Here is a 17,164-nt window from a genome sequence, read left to right as displayed (position 1 = left end):
TCCACTGGATTAAAAAAGGGTCAAAACTGAAACGCTGCCATGGAAGTGCATTTTCCTTAGCTTCCAGCACAGCCTTGCTTGGGGTATGTCAATGGTGCCCGAGAACATTTTTCTCTGCTCGCCGTATGAGCCATGCCAAAAGCGATTTAGCAGTCTAGTCCAGTGACTAAGGTTCTGTCGGGTCTCCAGTTGCATCTGGAAGGACTAGATGGCTCTAGTTTGGAGATGAACTGCATAATCCCTTGTGTGTTTATTCAGAGGTAAGCAACGGGTGAGCATACATAGGACTGAAGATTAACAGGCCTTCAATTTCGAACCGTCAAGGACATATTTTAGCGCCCAAGCTACAGAACACCAACAGCCTTGTTGCTTACAATAGGGTTTTTCCAGCAGGAGCATCAGTGCAAGGGGCCGGGCCTGTTGCTGCTGTTGCACCCTTGATAATAGTATTTCCAGCTATCAATTTTCCCCCAGGCTGTATGCAAAGCAGCTAATTTCTGTGGGCATGCGATGGAGCGCCAAGGCAACCGTAGTGGGGCTGGGGGGGGGAAGAGGTGGATCTTCTGCCACCGCTGACAGTCAGTAGTTGGTCTGGCGTGAGAAGGAATTCTCAGATCATCTCTTGGCTGTGGGTGGTGCAGAGAGTATGTCCCCCCCCCTTTTAGATTCTGCCACCTCAACAAAGAGAAGTGGGTGCATCAGTGTGTCGGATGAGAACGGGGAATGAGATGCCGATGTGATGTGTGTTGTGCTCTCTGCTGAGAAATAAAACATGCAACTGCACCAAAAAAAGGAAAGAATGAATTCTGACTTGTTGATTACTCCGATCCAAACAAAGTTCCACGTGTGCCCTTTTTTGAATAATGAACACTTACATCAGAGGGTAGGGTATCTCAGGCCAGGGCCCAAGCCATACTCCTTTGCCATCTCTGCTTCAAGGTCTCCTTGAGGGCTTTGAACTGTGATAACACCTTCTGCTTGTGTGGATAAGAGGATGGAGAAATTGAGGCACAGGAGCCTCTTAAAGTTTGCATAGCTAGGAAAGTAGCCTACTGCATAAATGAAACAGTCATATCCATTGTCCTGCCCACCACTCACCTGCAGCTCCTAGAAGGCTGCCCACAAAGGGATGCTCCTTGCCTGCTTTCATGTGTATCACTGCAGTCTCAAGAGAGCTGAAAATGACATTCAGAGAAAGAAAAAGAGAGCAAGCAAACACAAGTTGCTGAATGCTGTGGTTTTAACGTGCTTATGTGAAACCGGGCTGAGGCATTATCTTTATCCTCTTTCAAATAAACATGGGAGGTTTCATAGACTCATAGGGCCGAGGGCACCTTGGAGGTCATCAAGTCCAACCCTCTCTGCTCAATGCAGGGAGCAACTTCAGTTATCAGCTGGTATTCAGCCTCTGCTTAAAGCTGCTCTGCAAAGGAGAGCCTACCACCTCCCAAGGCACTTTTTTTCCTGTCCAACAACTGCGAAATCTTGTTTCCCTGTGATTTCTACCCAGTTGGTGGTATTCAGCTAAGTGGACCCACTGGCCCCAACTTGGTTGCTAAGTGCGAAAATTCATTTTTGTATACATGGCTAAGTTTTTAAAGAGGAACCCCATGTAGCCAGAGCAGTGCAAGAAAAAAAAAACCCCGAGAGAAAGATGTCTGTTTAGATCAAAGAGCCTTCTCTGGCATAATCTAATCTTCTTTCCTGTGTGGCTGATAAACCTTAACTGAGGAAGGTTTAACTCAACTCTGCATCTCTCATTCACAGCTGTAAAAACAAAGTTGGAAGATAGGAAAATCGGGGTCCAAATAATCTCTGACGTTTTCACCTTGCATCCTGTTAAAGCAAGACATATACACCCCCAATAAAATTTGTGTCCCAGTCACATGTTACATTCTGCATAGTACACCCACAAGCCTGAATCCACAGCAATATTCCACACACATACCACACATAGTAAAGTAAAACCTACCAGTACTTTTGTAGCACGAAGAAAAGTAGGATGGAGATGGATCATGTTCAGTGAAGGTATTTAAGCAGAAACTGGTCATGTCAAGCATGCTATAGCTGATGTGATTTTCTTTTATGAATAGTGGTATACAAGCATTGTTTACTACAAATACAAATATACAAGATTCTAACTAATATAAATTAACTAATATAAACAAATATTCCTGTACTGAGCAGGAGGCTGAAATGGGTGACCTCAAGTCCTTTCCAACATAAAATGGCCTTGGTAAGTCTGTTGAGTTGTTGACTTGCACTTTAAAACAATGGACTTTGTTTATTCTATTCTGATATTTATTTGTATTTTATCATATTTACTATATTTTGATTTTATAACTTTTGTAAACTACATAGGTTTTGTTGTTGTTGCCAAAAACATTGAGCAGTATTTTCATTCATTCATCCATTCATTCATTCTCTGGTGCTTGCTTCCTCCAAAAGAAGCCCAGTGCTCCTCTAGACATCTTCTTTATTATTTACTTATTTGCTTGGCAGGGGGTTGGACTGGATGGCCCTTGTGGTCTCTTCCAACTCTATGATTCTATGTTTTTAAAAAGTGCAAAATAGCCACCAGCAGCAGTCTCATCTGTCCACTGAGACTGGTAGAGCAGAAGGCAGGGAGGCCAGACAGCAGTACACTCAATAATTAGCGGAGCCAACTCATCTTAAGCTTTGTTCCTATGTTTTATAAGGGCAACACTGAGACTACAGATAAGGAAGATGATAGCCAGTTACACCACACTGGACTCATTGGAAGATGGGCTGGTGGGGGCTGGCTGAGGGCAGACTAAGGATGATGGGGCAGTGCTTCATTTGCCCATATGGACTAGCCTCCACTGGCCATTAGAAATATTACATTCAGTGTCTGCATTTTGTTTGCATTTCTGTTGGCCTGGACAGGGCGAGTTGCTTGGGGATGTTTCACTTCTGCTTCTGGTTTATTTCAAACAGTTTCCATTGTTCGTAGTGCCACCCAGCCTATAAATAACAGCCTATAGTTTTCGACACAGTCCCTGAGAGATTCTCATACTTATTATTTATAAGTGATGTGCTCCTTACCAGAGCGATGCTGACGACTGCTGGATGGATCACTGATTAATGCGTTCTACGTTGGCTATCAAGATACCTCAACGCAGGCTTCAAGGAAGGAAACCAAGGTGCAAATGAACACTCAAGCCCTTCCAAGATCCTATTAAGTGGGATTGCTTCCAAATTACTCTTAAGGACCACCAGTGTCGAAGCAATGATTCTTCAACATCAACTTCGTTGGACTGGTCATGTTGTGCTGATGCCTGATTATCATCTTCCAAAGCAACTAATCTATTCCCAACTCAATAATAGAAAGCAAAATACTGGTGGACAACAAAAGAGGTTTAAAGACACTCTCAAGGCAAATCTTTAAAAATGTAGGATAAACACGGACAATTGTGAAACACTGGCCTGCGAGCACTCCAATTGGAGAACAGCCTTTGGAGAACAGTCATGGGCTTTGAAGACGCTCAAACTCAGGACGAAAGGGAAACATGTTAAGAGGAAGGCACATTTGGCAAACCCTCACCGTGATCAATTGCCGCCCGGAAAGCTATGTCCCCACTGTGGAACGACGTGTGGATCCAGAATTGGCCTTCACAGTCACTTAATGGACTCACTGTTAGACTGTGTTCATGAAAGACAATCTTACTCAGCTACAACTGATCACTAAAGAAGAAGAAGAAGATTTATATTCCATCTTTTCCCCTGACAGGAACTCCAGTGCAAGTGGCTTACAGATAAAACAAGACCAACTAAAAATATAGGGATGAAAAACAAAACAAAAAACTACAACAATTAAGCACTGATAGAATTAAAACTATAAATATAGTTTCCAAAAATGTTGTATGTTATGTCACAAAGGACTTCTGAGTAAGCTTGGCACCCATGGAACAAGGGGCGAAGTACTGTTGTAGGTTAGGAATTGGTTAAGTAGCAAAAACCAGAAAGCAGGAATAAATGTAGAAATGTAGAAGGTAGAGTTTTCCCAAGAAACTGTATTGGGACCTGTGCTTTTAACTTTTTCACATATCATTAAGAGTGAGGGGTGAGCAGTAAGGTAGCCAAGTTTGCTGGTGACACTCAGTTGTCTAGGTCCATTATAACAAAGAGAGATTGCGAAGAACTCCAAAGAACCTTTTCAAATAGGGTTAGTAAAGCAGCAAATGCAACTCAACATGCCCACCTTTGCGTACAGACAACATAGCAAGTAGCTGCCTTTTTAGACTATACATTATCGTGCAAAGGCATGCAGAATTGCAAACCTCTATGAGGGTTAAACCACAGAGCCTAGGTCTTGCCGATCAGAAGGTTGGCAGTTCGAATCCCTGTGACGGGGTGAGCTCCCGTTGCTCGGTCCCTGCTCCTGCCAACCTAGCAGCTCAAAAGCATGAAGTGCAAGTAGATAAATAGGTACCACTCCGGCGGGAAGGTAAATGGTGTTTCCATGCGCTGCTCTGGTTTCGCCAGAAGCGGCTTAGTCATGCTGGCCACATGACCTGGAAGCTGTACGCCGGCTCTCATGGCCAGTAAAGCGAGATGAGTGCCGCAACCCCAGTGTAGTTCGCGACTGGACCTAATGGTCAGTTGTCCCTTTACCTTTACCCTTTATGTACAAAAAATGCTATGACCCATGTGTGTTTTCAAAGGCTACATATGTATATAGAGCCTAGGTCTACAATCCTAGTAGGGGGTTATTGGGTTGCTGTTTTTATTTTTATTTTGTTCTGTGAACCGCCCTGAGACTTCCGGGCATAGGGCAGTAAATGAATAATAATAATAGTAATAATAATAATAATAATACCCATTTGCCAGGGAGTAAACTACATTGAACTCAACAGGACTTACTTCTGAGTAGACATGAATAGTATGACAATGTGCTGTAAGAAACTAATTTTGGCGCAAGCCTCGGTGGACCTGATGAAAAGCTTATGCCTTAAAAAAAATCTGTCTTTTAAAATCGACAACACCAAGGGTGGCAGAATCCCACTGCTACGATGGCCATCCCGGCTCTGGCTCCACCCGGAAGTCAGTCTATATTATAGTTCTATGTTTCCCTCCATCATGACATCACATCCTGGAAAACCGGGCGGACTTCCCCCCTCCCCCGCCCTCCAGGAAAGAATTCCGGAGTCGCCGGTGCCTGTGGTCGCCATGGAGACGCTCGAGAGCCACATGTCTGTCTCCGAGACCCTGGAGGCCTTGAACGCTGTTCTCCGAGGAAAGGCCGGGGTCGGTGCTCGCGGCCCGGTCTGGTTCAAGGAGAGCAGCGCCCGGAACTTACGTAGCAGGGATTTCCTGGCTCCGCAGGCTGCCTTGATGGCGATGTTCGCGGACGGGCAGGTAAGGGGGCGTGTCCTTCGCGAAAAGGGGGCGGGGGGATGGGGCGGGGATGCCTTGCCTGTATCCATTTATTGGTATGCAAATAGTTAGTTCCGCTGTGAGGTACCTGCCATCTCCAGCTGTCGAGTGGTGCTTTGTGATTTACTATTCCTGCATTACAGGGGGTTGGACTAGATGACCCTAGGAACTCGTACAACTCTTACAATTCTATGGTAATAATACTAATACTAATAATAATTTATTACTGTACCCGCCCAACTGCCTGGGTTTCCCCAGCCACTCTGGGCTGCTTCTAACAGAATATTACACAATATTCAGACATTAAAGATTAAATATTAAATATTCAGACATTAAATATTACACAATAATCAGACATTAAATATTACACAATAACCAGACATTAAAAACTTCCCTAAACAGGGCTGCCTTCAGATGTCTTCTAAAAGTCAGATAGCTCCTTCTTTCCTTGACATCTGGAGGGAGGCCATTCCACAGGGGCCACTACCGAGAAGGCCCTCTGCCTGGTTTCCTGTAGCTTCACTTTTCGCAGTGAGGGAACTGCCAGAAGGCCCTTGGAGCTGGACCTCAGTGTCTGGGCTGAACGATGGGGGTGGAGATGCCCCTTCAGGTATACTGGGCCAAGGCTGTTTAGGGCTTTAAAGGTCAGCACCAATACTTATCATTCCATATTTTATTTATACTGTACTCCTCTTTCCAGGTATCTTATACATGACTTGACTGGAGAAGTCACAATTATTTCCCTGCAGCAGTTTATTTTAGTGATCTAGAGACCAGGTTTTAATATGTCACCCACAGCTGTGCTTGAAAATTGGGTTGTCTTTTTTTTTTAGTCTAACTACATGGTGAACTGCTTTGTTTCTGCTCCTGAACAGTCCAAAGCAGGAGGAATCCTTGACTCTTCTGCCTTTTCTTGTATCACAACAGGTTCCCGATGGCGTTGCTGAGTGTGTGTCTTCACTTAAACGCCCAGGGTTGCCACCCATCCGGAGTTGCCAAAAGAGCCCAGCTGGACTGACTGTGCAGTTAGAGAGGCCTGCTGTCTTTGAGCAGGTCCTGAAAGCCATTCCTGTGTATGCGGAGCCCCCTCAGACAGCCCATGGGCACAGCATCCTCCTAAACTGTGTGCCCCTGCACAGCTGCAAGGGCCTGAACTCGCTGAGTTTGAGTCACCTGAGAGCCATCCTGGTCACTGACCACCTCGCAGGCACACTCCGAGCTCAAGGGTTAGTAGATGCAACTAGATGGACCTATTCTAATTGTCCGTCACGGATCCAGAAACATGTGTGGCTTTCTTATTTGTTTATTACAACTTTACACACAATGAGAAGTAGATGCAACAATGTTCAGTAGGGCTGACTTTTTTTAAAAAATTTTATTAATTATAACGATCAATACAATCCATCTCATACATTAATTTCAAAGAAAAAAAAATACCAACAAAAAATATAATACAAGCAAAAAAACCATAATACAATACACCACCCTCCACCATTCCCCCGCTCTGACTTCCCTCCACTACCTACTCGACTTCTGTTTCTCACATTGTTTTAATTCTGTAAATTCTATTATCTATATATTCCTATAAATATATATCTCTGCATGCATTCTATTTTCATATATTTCTAAATCCATATCCTCTTTATCTCCAATTTTATCCTCTTGTGTCACTTCATATCTTTCATTCTAAGCATGGAAGCATATCATCCTTTGCAGTAGGGCTGACTTCTAAGTTGGCATGCAGACGATTGCAGCGTTAATTTGTCCTCCCCACAGTTCAGAGCTGGTTATATAAGCTGTGGATGTGCTGTGTCCTGGAGAGAACAGTATTGTCCTTTCTAGGACTTCAGCACCGTTCTGAGAACCTTACCTGTTTTTAAGAGAGCTCTTGGTTCTAGCCTTCATTTCTGTGGAGGAGAAGTTCAGATTTGGAAAGCAGTGCTCTACCACCGAGCCTTTAAATCCAGCACTCAGTTAATTGGCCCATACGGGACATTTAGCTATTCTTTGAGTAGAATATGGAGAATTTTTCTTCTGCTCGCTTTGGCGGTTGTACGACCAATGTTTTGTGTGGTTCTTTGCCTTTCAGGGTGGACGTACACCTGGTCCCATCTTCGGTTGATGAGGAAATCCATAGATTCCTGCGTCGGCTACGAGTTGAGTGGCCTTCAGGTTTGGAAGCCTCCCAAAGCCCTGAGGAGATTCTAGCCATGAAGGAAAACCTTCGCCAATGTTCTCATGCCACTTTTGACCAGACGGAGCAGAATGGAGTGGTGTGCAAAGTGCACTTGAAAGGGTTCCTTGAGGGGGAGCAGGAAGACTTGGAGGGCTATGACCCAAATGTGGACGTCTATCTTGGTAGGCGCTTTATTTTATCATTTTTAAACAGATGCTTGCCTTATCCCTAAGACAGGGGTCTTTTTGTATCTCTCTTCACAACAATGTAGGTTGAGGATTGAGAAGATGACTTGCCAAGCTAATAAGGGTGCCACTGTGGTGTAACACTTAGAGTGTTGGACTAGGGGACCCGGGAGAAAAGGGTTCAAATTTTTGCTGAGTGACCTTGGGCCTGTCACTCTCTCTTAGCCTATTTAGCCTATTTATATATAAAATATAAAGAAAATAATTGGAAACCCAGTCCAATGCTGTTATACCAAGTCTATTGACCTGACAGGTGTTTTTTATCAAGGAAAGCGCTGTGGTTGGATCATGGTTGAATTAGTTCCGCTTGGTTGCGCTAAGCCCTAGGAAACAAGAGCTCTGGAGCTGCAGAAGCAGGCAGAGCAGAAACGGAACACCCTTCACACAATATTCCCTGAGAGCCAGTGTGAAATTGTGGTTGGAGTGTTGGGGCTGGGACCTGGACCAGGGTTCAAGAGCTAACTCAGGCATGAAGATGACTGGGTAACCTTGGGACAGTTACTGACCCTCAGCCCAACCAACCTCACAAGGTTGTTGTGAGGATATAATGGGTTGGGGATGCATGGCGCATGGGGACAACTATGTATCCCACCTTGAGTTGTCTTTAGGAAAGGTGGGGCTGGGGCATTGTTTGGGTGGTTTAGTGTGTGTGTGTGGGGGGAGGTTGTTGCTGCTGGTTTTTTTTGGTATCTTCATTTTAGATTTTGGTGTGATTGGCGTGGAAATTTTTCAGCTTCATTTTGTATTTTTAAAATTTATCGGATTATGACTACTTTTGTTACGTTGTAGTTTTGTATTTTTTTATATGTTGTAAGCTGCCTTGAGCGTGGTTTGAACTATGGGAAAAGTAAAAAAAGCTAAAGGACAGTTAAGTCCAGTCACAAACGACTCTGGGGTTGCGGCGCTCATCTCACTTCACTGGCCAAGGGAGCAGACCGACAGTTTTTCCGGGTCATGTGGCCAGCATGACTAAGCCGCTTCTGGCGAAACCAGAGCAGCGCACGGAAACACTGTTTACATTCCCGCCGGAGCACTACCTATTTATCTACTCGCACTGGTGTGCTTTTGAACTGCTAGGTTGGCAGGAGCAGGGACCGAACAACGGGAGCTCACCCCGTCGCGGGGATTCGAACCGCCGACCTTCCAATCGGCAAGCCCTAGGCTCAGTGGTTTAGACCACAACACATGGAAAGGCAGCATGCAAATAAAATTATGTATGCATGCATACATGTAGTAATAGTAATAGTAATAATAATAATAATAATAATAATAATTTATTCCTTTTCAGTGACAGAGGAAAAGCTGCGCCATGTGGCTGAGCTGGAGCGTGTGGCCCTGCAGTGCACGGTGAGTAGACGGGTGAAAACTTTCAGCCGGGGGTGAACTGAGCTACCTTCTTGTGTGGTCGCTGCATCTCATGTGAGCTGCTGCTCTTCTGCAGGTGATTGCGCCAGAAAAACGCTGCAGCATTGTGCATGTGGTGAGCAGCGAGGAGGCCTTCCAGCAGCAGAAGGTGGACTTGCTATTGAGGCTGTTAGCGCCACGAGTGCTCGCAGTTTCACAGGTGAGGAGTGCCCTTTCTTTCCAGGATGGCCTGCAGTACAAGCTGTATGCAAAACTCTTCCTGCTACGTTGGGTTGCTGCGGGGCCAGATTGGGACCGTGGCTTAGGGGAAGGGACCTTGACCTTTGACCTCACTGCAGCCCCACTTGGAATTTCCTCCTCCGTTTTTTTTTTTTAAAGGGGAGGAAAGCTCCCATTTATGCCAATAGGTGCATTCTTTTTATTGCAAAAAGCAGGCACATGGTGGTTGCGGGCGACTAATGCTTTGTTATCTACTTATTCCCTAGAAACACCTTGTCTGTGGGCCCGTCAAAGTCACACGCTGTGCCTCTCCCATGGGTGCTCTTCAGTATTTCCAGTAAGTTACTTTTCTCTGCCAGGACCCTTCCCACACCGGACCCTTCCGCTTTGCTAATAACAGTGGAGTGGTTATTTTCCCGCAAGGGCAAGCTGGCGATGAAAGCACGCTCTTGCTTGCGCCTACCTTCTGGGTATTCTGCGCTTACCTTTTGGTTGCCCACGGAAATTACTGCATTACAACCGCTTGATAATCCACTGGTTTGTGATGCTCTCTTAAGCATTCATTCTTGACTCTGGACAAGCAGCTTTGTTTCCAGAGTCCTGAGCATGGTGGGGCTCCTGGCATTGTGGCCTGAGTAAGAATGCATTGAGAAACTTTACCGGTACTAAGCCTGCACATGTGGATGGGGTTTCTCTCCCCTCCTTTTCCCACCAGCACTAGTATTATTCAGCATTTGATTTTGCACCCGTGGCACTGTAAGTATGTATGACATGTTCTCTTTTCTGAGGGGCTGCACCATCTCCTTGCTTACAGGCTGCGTAACTCCCAGATGCACGAGGCTTCAGTGCTGAAATATGGAGACCTCTCTCAAGGTAAAGGTTTGTCTCTTCATTTGTTGCGTGCTGTTCTGTCTCCTTGTTTCTGCTTCTGGGAGGTTTAGATGTGTCCTACAGCTGGCACGTTGGGGGTTGTTCTTCCTATTACAGTGGTACCTCGGTTTATGACCACAATTGGTTCCAGAAGTCTGTTCATAAACTGAAGCGAACTTTCCCATTGAAAGTAATGGAAAGTGAATTAATCCGTTCCAGATGGGTCCGCGGTGTTCGTAAACCGAAAATTCGTAAACTGAGGTGTTCATAAACCGAGGTTCCACTGTATTCTGGGTTTCTTGCCCACTTCGTTGGATGTCCTGTTCAAATGCTTGAAAAGACTTTGCTATGGTGCTAAAAGAGACTCTTGAGTGCCCCATAGACTGCAAGAAGATTAACCTATCCATTCTGAAGGAAATCAGCCCTGAGTGCTCACTGGAAGGAGAGATCCTGAAGCTGAGGCTCCAATACTTTGCCACCTCATGAGAAGAGAAGATATTGGGAAAGATGGAGGGCACAAGGAGAAGGGGACAACAGAGGACGAGATGGTTGGACAGTGTTCTTGAAGCTACCAACATGAGTTTGACCAAACTGCGGGAGGCAGTGGAAGACAGGAGTGCCTGGCGTGGTCTTGTCCATGGGGTCGCGAAGAGTTGGACATGACTAAATGACTAAACAACAAATGAGTCTACCAGACTTTCCTTTCACCCTGATGGATAGGGGAGCCATAAGAATTTCCTCCTGGAGGCCCCCCGGCCCCCAAATGGTCTCTTCCACCAAACACTCCAGTTCCACTGAGCTTCTTTTTATTTATAAATTACTTATCTAACAAATTTATAGCCGTGCTTTCCCCCGCCACAAAGGAGTCGGTCAGAGCAGCTTATAAAAATGAAAGCAAACATTAAAACAACGGTTAACCCAATAATTGAAACACAAAAATGATCAAACTAAAAAAGAGCAGCAAAAGACAAGAGCCATTAAATGGCAATAGAATCAAAAGCTTCTTTAAAAAAAAAGGAATGCTTTCAATTATCAATGGTTTTGTAACTGCTGGTCCTTTCCTCCCTGGCTTCCTTCCCCTAGACGACACTTGGACGGAAACAGTCGGCGTCTTGACATCAGCTGCCATCCGATTCGAGATGCTGAGCACGACCCACCGGAACCAGGTAAGCGGAGGAGTCCCTTTCAGGTGTGCTGCATTCGCAGTCAGGAGGCGATTGGGTTGCTGATGGGCGGAAGTGCCATAATTTCAGCTGCGTGGAACTGCTTTCTTTGGAAAAATTGCAAGGTTTATACTTGCGCTGCATTAAATGGTTCATGCCAGCATAAGAAGAGGCTGCTGTATTGCAATGAAGAATGCAAGAGCCCTGCTAGATTTGGCCAAATGCCCATCTAGTCCTTCTGTGTGCCAGTGGGAAGCTCACAAGATGCAACAGCTACCCTCCCCACTTCCAGTTTCCAGCAACTGGTGTTTAGAGGCATACTGCCTTTGACAGAGGAGGTAGAAGATTGCCACTGTGGCTGGGCTCTACCGTCAGAGGCAGCACCTTTCTTTGTGTGTGTTTATGCATTTTATCCTGAATATAGAATTCGTTGGCATGGGTTTTTTAAGAGTTCATTGGCTGTGGGATACAGTTTCTATATATATCCCAGCTATTGTATAACCAGAAGCGTTTAAACAGGCATGGCCAAACTGTTTTGGGACTACAACGCCCATCATCCCTTGCTAACAGGGCCAGTGGTCAGGGATGATGGGAATTGTAGTCCCAAAACAGCTGAAGGGCCAAGTGTGGCCATGCCTGGTTTAAAAGGTGGATCATGCTTCATGTGGTAGCCGCTCCCTCACTTTACAGTCCCAAGTTACAGCAGCTGAGAAGGTCTCGCTTCAAAAGCAAGCCAAACCCATAACCCTTTTTTAAAAAAAACTGTGATTAGGTACACAGGTATGGGGACAGAGGCACTGCAACACTGGGGAGGGTAGATGAATTTGAGGACGTATAGCAAACCGGCTTAGAGTGAATCGGAAGAATGCAACAGGCTACTTTGGGCCAAGGGAAGGGGTGGTGGTTATCATCACCTTGACAGGTGTGGATGTGATGGGCCATGAATAAAGTACAGTTGCAAATGAACAGACAAAATTAGCCTTGTGCAGGCGGATTTGTCAGAATCCCTCTTCCAGGAGGAGGGAGTCTGGGTTGGCCTGGGCAAGGCCACCCTTTCTGGAAAGTGGAGGTAGATGGTGGCCGGTGCTCCCTTTACTTTCATTCTTTGGAGAAGAGCACCTTGGTAGCTTGCAGAGGAGGCCAGGGACTTCTTGGGCTAGACCTGGCATTTTCTGCCTGCTCCCCCCCCCCAGCATTGACTTTTGCATCATCCTCAGGTTCTCCTGGATGTGGAGGAGACCAGCATCTCCACCAAAGGGACCAAGAGTGGAGCCTTTGTGATGTACAACTGTGCTCGGCTGGCCACACTCTTTCAAACGTACCAGCAGGCAGTAGAGCAAGGTGAGAGCCCCCCCCCCTTCATGCAGACTGTGCCCCCCAAAAAAATAAATCCTTCCAGTAGCACCTTAGAGACCAACTAAGTTTGTTATTGGTATGAGCTTTCGTGTGCATGCACACTTCTTCAGATACTAATGGAATGATTTTTTTTATTGAATTTTCTGGAGGAGGGAGGGTCCCTTGCATTGGCCAGTGATTTGTAGCAGATGGCCAGAAACTATCAATCTCCTTGGCTTGGTTAAAAGCATTCAGAAAGGTACCTGATATTAAAACGTTTGCCATGTGTGGAATTGTGACACTTTCCCCCTTCACATACACACACACACACACACACACACCTCATGACTACAGAGGCAGACTTTGAAACTTTCACACAGTGTCTCCCAGTCTTAGAAACAAGAAGGGCACATCCCTCTAGCGGTTGAGGGATGGTGTGCCCACACACTATGGGCTGCCTTCAGTTCATTTCTACTCAGCGTAGACCTGCTGGACAGAGCTCGCATTGCCTATAACCCTTTATGTCTTTCTGCATGGCCCAAGCTCCTTTTCCCTTTCATTGCTGCTCTCTCAAAATGCCACATAGCCCTTTATTTTGCTCTTTAGAACTGCTAAATATTGCAGCTTCCCCACCCACTTTTTAGTTGCAGTTGGGATTAATTACAAAAACAACAACAACAACAACAACAACAACAACTGAGTAAACTTAGGAAAGTTGGTTTAATCTGCATGGCTCTGTGTAACTGGCAGGTTTGGAGTTTTGCTGCAGGAAATGTGAATCCCTCGGTATGGCTATCATTGCATCCCCCGAAAGGCCTTTGCCTAAGGCTGTTGCCATCCTTGTTACCTATGATGGTAACAAATTTCTTCCATCATATTCCAGGTCTGTACCCAGCCTTTCCTCAACCTTCGGAGCTGAACTACGCATCTCTCAGGGAAAAGGTAAACAAAAGAATACAGTTGGCGACCATTGTAGGCACATTCAATTGATGCGTGGTTTTCAATGCGTGGATCCTTTTGGACCTGGAAGAGGGCAGAACGGGGGCAGGGGGTACTTATACATGCTCCGCTGACAAGCACAGGGGCCAGAAATGGACCCCCTGTGTGAAATGGTCACCACCTGGACAACAATCCAGGCCTGCAGGGCTGCTCCTATAGGATCAGCTGGATTTGTTGGGAACACAAACATCATTTGGCAGGTTGAGCCAAGTTAGGGCAACTGATAGAAAGCATGGAGGAGGGTCTAAAATATGCAGAGCCAGCCCACCTATGAAGCGGCGTAAAGCAACCACTTCAGGCAGCAGAAAGGCAAGCGGTTCCCCTACAGGCGCTCTGTGCTGCCCCCTGCAGAAGCAATGCAGGTATTCCACTACCCATCTTTGCTAGCGAATCTCCGCGCCCCCCCCCAGCCCCCCAGCCTGGTAGGGTGGCAAGGCTTTGTAAGGGCTTTTCCTCGAAGGGAAGCCCTTGCAGAGCCTCACACCCTCCCAACATTGTGGGTGCAGGGAGCCAAAATGTCTTGGGGCGCCCCTGAAAACATTATCTTGTCCAAACTTTCTGCTACAAAACAGGCCTCAAGACACCTGCCTTGCACAAATCCAGACCGCCGTGTGCTGCAGAGACCGCTTCTATGCCACAGTCAGGTGCTTGTGCTTGTTGTGTCTGAAATCTCATTGCTTAGTTCCCTTCTTGCTGATTAACAAACTGGGGGATGAGTATAGGTCCAATGGTGATTGGACTACAACTCCCATCAGCCCCAGCAATCACGGCCAGTGGTCAAGGATGATGGGCGTCGTAGTCCAAAACATTTGGTTGGGGAAGGCTGGCCTACTGAGAGACTCCCACATGTTTCTCCTCTTTCCGCAGGGCGAATGGCTTTTGTTGTTCAACAGTATCCTGCCTTTCCAGGAGATCCTCAGCCAAGTGATGCAGGTGCCCATCTCCAGCGCTGGGCTCAGAGTCACAGCCAGCACGGAGGCGGTGAGCCGAGTTTTCAGATATTGTGAGGTGGGGCTGTTCCCCACCTCCCCTGTATCAGTTTGGCTTCCTCTTAGCCATAGGTGAATCTGGCATCGCTCTGCTTTGTGTTGCAGGTTTGCAAGTTCCTGATCCAGCTGAGCATGGATTTCAGTTCCTACTACAACCGGGTGCATATCCTAGGGGTAAGTGCTCTGGGAGGAGAGTCGCTGGGGTATACAGTGAGTTGCAAGTCCACACTGCACCGGCTCAGGCCCTCTCCACATAATGAACATCTGGACCGAAAGGTGCATTTGCTACAAGTCAGGTAAACTTGTATTAGGCTCGTTTTGAAATATACTGATCTTGAATCCTCAAATCTGGATTCAAGGCATGGCTTTGTAGAGTTGCGAAGCCTAGGGAGTGGCCAGCTTCGGGTTTGTCAGTTCTTGACTTCGAATGCCAGAAAATGTCTTGAGTTCTGCCCACCTTCAGACTGCTCCTTGGCAGCTATTTCACTCCTCCTTTAAGCCAGGAAACTGAAATTAACGGTGGTTTCCTGTTGTGTCTGAACTTGGAACTACAGTTAATGATTTCCAAATAAGCCACAATCTGTCACCCATCTTTGAGCAGCTTCACATCTTTGCTTGCTTAGAAACCATCAATCCTAGTTTCCTGGTTCAGACAGAACAGGAAGCTGTGGTGAACTTTGGCTTCCTTGTTTGTTTAACCATTTTCATAAAGGGAAGAGTGAGGTGCAGCTTGGGCATAACCTGGCATATTTTATTTATTTCTGAATCAGGCGGCTGTGTTGGCATCTTCAGTCATACATGCTAAGGCTGCACTATACCTGGGGGTGAGGGGGAGAAGCCTCACTCTATTTTATATCCTCTGCTCGCTCTATTTTATATCCTCTGCATATTTTTTTGCAAGCATCGTGGTAAAGAGGAAGATAGTTTTGGAGCAGAAGGCTCCAAAGACTTCTGTTCCCACCGTGTAAAGCTCATTTCTGAAGCTTTGCAAACTGGAAGCTTCCATTTAGGATGTACTAATATTTTCAAAACGTTGACTAAGGTGAAGAGTTAGACAAAAGGATCGGCTTTCTGAGCCTAAAGCCACAAGTGTAATTTGCCTTTGAGTGAGAGTGACAGACATCAATTTTATAGCTCAGAGTCAGCTGATGCCGTCACCGTCACCGCTGTCATAGCATAGAAAGCTGTCAATAACATAATTTCTGGCACATTGGCCTTTGTTCCCACGAAATTCAGGTCTACCCAGCGCCCTCTGCGTGACGGAGGGGGCCCTGTCCAAGGGCACTAATGGAGAAATTCACCCATTAAGGGAAGACACAAACCCGCCACTCAGCCCTCAGAGCACCGGAGAGTTGTATCAGGCCCCTGTGACGATCCTATTTTTGCTCCCAACAGGAACCACGTCCCCACTTATTCGGTCAGATGTTTGCCCGGTTGCAGCTGATGAGAGCAGTGAGAGAAGTGTTGTGCAGTGCCTTGGCCACCCTCCACCTGCCTCCTCTGAGCCAGATCTGAGCAAGCCTGCAGGGGTGACTACAGGCAACCTGCACTGGCCCTCCCATTGGCCAGCTCTGTTGCGAGGAGTAATGGACAGCGCAGTCACATGATCAAGAACGGGGAGAGTGCGTGCAGCACTGTTGCTGTTGGACAACCATCCATCACAGCTCAGCCTGGCCTGGATACATGCCATGTTTTGGACTTGAAACAAAACGACCCAATCGCAACGCTGGAGAGGAGAGAGAGGGCACAGGCTTCACCTACATTCTGGATGGCGGGGGCCTGCTCAAATTCTTTGTGGAGCCAAAGTTGTGACATTCCAGTTAGGAACGTATAGGCTAAAAACTCCCCCCCCGGGGGGGGCAGGCATACAGGTTAAGCACTGTAGCGGTGGCATTGCTTTTACCCCTCCCGTTTTGCTCACAGCGGGTCGAAGGCACAAAAGCAGACATTTGAGCTATCCCAAAGAAAGCACAGATGATGGATGCAAATGATGGTTCACTGGTTGTTTTTATTCTGTTCTGAGCTGACTGACACCCGCCCCCCAAATGTCCCTACCCACATATGGAAAATCTTTGGCATCCTTATCAGAAAGGAAAGTTTGTAAACGAAGTTGCGTAGCCTCACACAAACACAGATGTCTGCCTGCTGTTTGGGCAGAAGGCAAAGTTGTTGCGTAGAGCAGGGGGAGTTTGTTGTCCATGGCAGTTGCAAAGATTTGCTCTGTGCATAGCAGGCTGGGCAGAGGCTCGTGTCTGCAGCATCAGCTTGCTGCTTAGGACAAGGATAAGGGAGGGAAAGAGGACTCAGATGTTGCCAGTGTTGACAAACTGTCCAGCGCCTCCTCTCAGCAGCTTAACTGTGGAGCAGAGAGGCAAACTGATTGAATGGGGGCTGTGTGTATCTTAT

General features: G+C 46.5%; 1 protein-coding gene across 2 annotated transcripts; it reads left to right on the top strand.

Moving 5' to 3' along the window:
• The first annotated feature begins 4,065 nt into the window (after positions 1–4,065).
• On the top strand, positions 4,066–16,746 carry DALRD3 (DALR anticodon binding domain containing 3). 2 transcript variants are annotated; one of them, XM_035106829.3, is made up of 13 exons: positions 4,066–5,379; positions 6,325–6,623; positions 7,487–7,755; positions 9,107–9,165; positions 9,260–9,382; positions 9,669–9,739; positions 10,217–10,275; positions 11,356–11,438; positions 12,653–12,776; positions 13,654–13,712; positions 14,637–14,750; positions 14,864–14,932; positions 16,154–16,746. In XM_035106829.3, exons 1-13 carry the CDS (start codon positions 4,897–4,899, stop codon positions 16,271–16,273), a joined length of 1,932 nt encoding a protein of 643 aa, XP_034962720.3. In that variant the 5' UTR covers positions 4,066–4,896; the 3' UTR covers positions 16,274–16,746. The 2 variants fall into 2 exon arrangements, with proteins under 2 accessions (XP_034962720.3, XP_088518724.1); XM_088662598.1 differs by lacking the exon at positions 10,217–10,275.
• The last annotated feature ends 418 nt before the right edge of the window (positions 16,747–17,164 follow it).

Source organism: Zootoca vivipara, chromosome 2 (assembly GCF_965207765.1).
Source record: "Zootoca vivipara chromosome 2, rZooViv2.hap1.1, whole genome shotgun sequence".
Classification (NCBI taxonomy): Eukaryota; Metazoa; Chordata; class Lepidosauria; order Squamata; family Lacertidae; genus Zootoca; species Zootoca vivipara.
The sequence above is the reverse complement of the archived record's forward strand: the minus strand, read 5'-3'. Positions and strand labels throughout refer to the sequence as shown.